Source organism: Castanea sativa, chromosome 10 (assembly GCF_040712315.1).
Source record: "Castanea sativa cultivar Marrone di Chiusa Pesio chromosome 10, ASM4071231v1".
NCBI lineage: Eukaryota > Viridiplantae > Streptophyta > Magnoliopsida > Fagales > Fagaceae > Castanea > Castanea sativa.
The window spans coordinates 9,446,379-9,450,670 of record NC_134022.1 but is presented as its reverse complement, the minus strand read 5'-3'; the positions used below and the strand labels follow the sequence as shown (position 1 = coordinate 9,450,670).

The following is a 4,292-nucleotide window of genomic DNA, read 5'->3' as shown; positions in this document are numbered from 1 at the left end:
AAGTGTAAAATGATTTACGGGTGTGGGGTGGGTATTTTACGGTCAACTGAAATCTATTTTCAGTTTGACCGTAACTTTTTATGTTGCTAAACACCAGCAGCAGTGTAAAACAATTTCAAGAATTCGATTACACCTGAAACAAGCACAGCCTAAGTCTTAAATGCAGGTTAGTGTTAGAATGACCAAATCAAAGCAAGAAGGATACAATGTCAACAATACGGTCCCCACGAGCCTTAAAAGCTTAGGTCAACACAGACTTATGGAATAAGAATGCAATTACGAGTGGGTTGACAATTGACGTGGCCTTTCTGCCTGATATGATACTTTTTTTTTCTTTTCTTTTTTTTTCTGGAGAATGCATTTTATGAGATGGTTTTATGAAATTATTCATCCTCACACGCTGCATATAGGACTTTTATATATATATGACATTGAGATTCAACACATGATATGAGATCATTTGTATTATTTAGATTTTGACAAATCTAAATAATACAAATGATCATTGTTATCCCTAAAGTCACAATTGCCTCTGGTCCCCCTCCCTTTTTCTTCTCTATCTTCGGACATATCTGATATCTATCTTCTTCTATATTTTTGGGTATATATATTTGTTTTTCAAACAGAAACCTCTGTTTAGTTTAAGAAACCCCAAATACAGCCATTTGACATATATCACAATTCAGAACAGATTGACATTTTAAGCTAATTTTCCTAGTCTATGGAGGTTCCTGGACTTACCAAATACGATAGGACTTTTTTAACATAAAGACATGAAGAGATAAATTTATCCACCAAACCAAATGGAACCTTCAACATTGACCTTTTAAGGCTTATTCATCATTCGAATTATAGGTCACGGCAAGAAATGAAGTTTCTAATAAATATACCTTTTTGACATGGATGAATAAATCATTGCTATAACGTCTAGATGAATTTATAACAAGTTAATTTAGATCATTGACAATGGTATTTAGACTAAATGAAATATTCTTCTCTTTTAAAAATAAAATAAAATAAAAAGTGATGAAGAGTATGATCTTTGATTATCCATATGAGCGTAAACTGATTTTCCTATTAAAAAAGAAGTGGGAAATTAAGAAAGAAAAAACCCTAGAGCATCAGAGATCTATAAGAAAAATAAATGGAAGTATAAATTTAGGTTCATACTGATGGAAATATTCTTTCTTGCTTCACTAACTTTCACGCAAAAAACTAGGTCCACAAGATTGCTCCAGATTCCCACTCATTCACATCATCTTTACAATCATCAGCATTATCTTGACCTTGCTAACATATATTAATTACAAACTCTAACTTTTTCAATTTTACTTGGCAAAAAAGAAAAACAAAGGATTTTTTTCAACACAATTTTTTTTTCTTTTAATTTCTTTGTTCAAATAACCTAAGTCATTTATGTTTGAAAGAGTTAATTACATTGACCAAACTCCTAATGTATTTCAATTTTTGTCCATTTCGACCATTTCATAGATGTTACAAATATAAAGATTTTGTTCATTTTGTCGATTTCATTGATGTTTTAAATCTATCACGTTAATTAAAATTTTAAATGACATAGCAATGAATACACTATAACACTATTAAGTCTTAAAAACTACCGCACACTCTTAGTGCGATGGTCACTCTACAGATATAAATATTTGTGGAGTGTGGGGGGTAAGGGCCGGGGTTCAAGTCTCCAGGAGGGAGTTTCACACACATATACACTTAGATTAGGCTAGAATAGAAATTCTATCTTGTATAAAAAAAATCTTAGAAAATAAAATGTGAAGTTGTAAACTATGAAATGGAAGAAATTGACAAGATTTGATATAAAATCTTGTTCTCTCCTGCCATCGAAGATATTAAAGCTATCTCCAACAATTTATATAGGCTTCAACTTAGATTAACTTGAAATCAACATTATGCTAGGGTAGAATGGATGGCTTCGAGGCTATAAAGAGGATGTGCCCCGTAAATATAGGGTAACTAAATTTTAGGCAAATTCATAGGTATGCGTGCAATATTTTTTATTTATAGGTCTTAAGTGAAAAAAGTAATTGCAATTTAGACATCTTCATTAAAAATATCAAACAATATTAATTGACCTAAAGATTATTGTCATGTTCAAACAATATAATTAGCAAAGAATGAATATGTATAACAAAATGATAAGACTTCTATTGAAACCTTTCAGTGATACCTTTCAATGATAGTGTTATCATTCACTCAATGAGTATTTACTCCATTTATTGAGATTTTTTTTTTATTAATAGTGAATATTTGTTTTAAGAAAAATATAATAGTGAATATTATGTGCTCAATCTCATATCTGAAATTTATGATATCCTTTTATATAAGATTAGAGCATACTAAAATGTTATCAATTTGCCATACAAAAAAGAAAATACTGAAGTTGAATAATTTTACCCACTTTTTTCTCCATAATTTTTCAATATTGTAATGCCTTTTAATTTTATTTGATTTTGATTTGATGCGTAGGTGGGAAAATATTTGAATTTTAGATATTTTCATTAAAGATAGTATCGATTAAATTACAAAACACTTAACTCACGGTTGCGACTACAACTTTGTTTTTTTTTTTTTTTTGTTGATAAAAGAACAAGATCACAATTAATAACATAAAACGACTCTAATCTGAATGTACACACATGAATTCCCAAAACAAAACCCATACAAAATCCTGCAATTGGATTCTTCTGATTCTAGTGAAAATCAAAATAAATACAATGGTAACAACAAATTTGAATGAGGTGGGCTTAGTAAACCACCACTATAGTAAGCCTCATCCACTCATACACTAAAATGTTCATGTTTTAACTTTTAATTTTAAAAAAAGCACTCTCATTCTCATACCACCATGAGTTGTGGATAACCCATCTGAGGGTGGGGAGATAACGGCGACAACGGAGGAACGTTAAATATCCCTTTAACATCACTGTCCCAATCGCACACCGCCGTCCAACTTGACGGCGTCAACGGAATATCCCTCAAATAACTCATGGCGTCTACAGGTTCCGTTACTCTCTCTTTCTTCACCACAACTTTCACTTCCTCAACCACTTGCTCCTCTTCGACACGGCGTCGTTTTTTGTCATTGATCGAAACGACAGTCGCTGCCGTCGTTTCGGGCTTCCCAGCTTCGAGCGGGAAATTGAGTATGGCTTTCGAGCCGCGGAGCTTGAACGCGGCCCGATCGTAAGCCTTAGCTGCATCGATGGCGGTGTCGAAGGTCCCGAGCCAGACCCGAGAGCCACGTCGGTTCGGGTCACGGATCTCCGCGGCGTACTTGCCCCATGGCCTTTGTCGGACTCCTCTGTAGTGCCTTTTCTTCTCTTCCACGCCCGAATTACTGTTATTATTGTTTTGTGCTGCGGGTACGGGTACTGCCGAAACCGATGGCTCCGGTTGTGGCTGATCCGGGTTACCGAACCGGATCCACTCGGTTGTGCTCTTGGTCGGGAGCGAAATCTTCAGCGATGGCTTCCTGTTCGATTCAGTTAGGGTTTTCGGTACAGTCGGTTTCGGTTCGGGTTCGGATTCGGAGTATCCGTTGGTTGAATCAAGGGGTTTCGGTGTAGATAAGTCGATGATTACAGGCTTCACTTCGAATTCAGGGAAATCAGTTGGGAAAGTAAAGTCAAAAAGCCCGTTAGAGCCAAACAAGTCCTCAAAAGCCATAGACGAGTTAGAAGAAAGGTCGTTAGAGTCCAAACTCGAAGTTCGATAACTCAAAGATGAAGAAGAAGAAGAAGAGGTGTTGGATTGAGATTCAGAAGTGGAAACCTCTGTAACATTAGAGAACAAGCCTCCCATTCCCATAGGAGAGAGCTCACCAAGCAAGTGAAGCTTGATGCGATCAAGCTCCGAAGAAAACTCAAAAGTAGCCTCCATAAGTTTTGTAGAGAGAGAAAGATAAATTGGAATTGGAATTGGAATTGTTTTTAGAGAGAGAGAAAGGATTTTGAATTGCGTACTAAAGTGATGATGAGTTTGTTTGAGAGTAGAAACGAAGAGTGGAAAGGTATTTATAGACAAAGAGAGTTTGAAATGTGGACTGAAGACTTGGTTTCACGCCAAGCTTCCTCCTTGGACGAAGGAAGCATCCTCTCTCTCCAAAAAAGTAAAAAGTCCTTTTCACCGTTGGATTGGTTTAGAGTTGAATCGGACGGCTCGTATTCAAGGTAATGTTCCTTTTCTGTTTGTTTTCATTTCAAGCCTTTTTGGTTTTTTCCACGATGTTTCGCAATAGGCGCACGCACGTCGGGAAA

General features: G+C 35.6%; 1 protein-coding gene across 1 annotated transcript; it reads right to left on the bottom strand.

The window, feature by feature from the left end:
* Positions 1-2,695: 2,695 nt before the first annotated feature.
* LOC142614291 (ethylene-responsive transcription factor 6-like) lies at positions 2,696-4,015 on the bottom strand. The gene has a single exon (XM_075786879.1). It carries the CDS (start codon positions 3,913-3,915, stop codon positions 2,872-2,874), a length of 1,044 nt encoding a protein of 347 aa, XP_075642994.1. The 5' UTR covers positions 3,916-4,015; the 3' UTR covers positions 2,696-2,871.
* Positions 4,016-4,292: the final 277 nt, after the last annotated feature.

Bases quoted from the DNA above. Each gene is read 5' to 3' on its own strand.
- LOC142614291 (XM_075786879.1), bottom strand. From the start codon at position 3,915: ATGGAGGCTACTTTTGAGTTTTCTTCGGAGCTTGATCGCATCAAGCTT.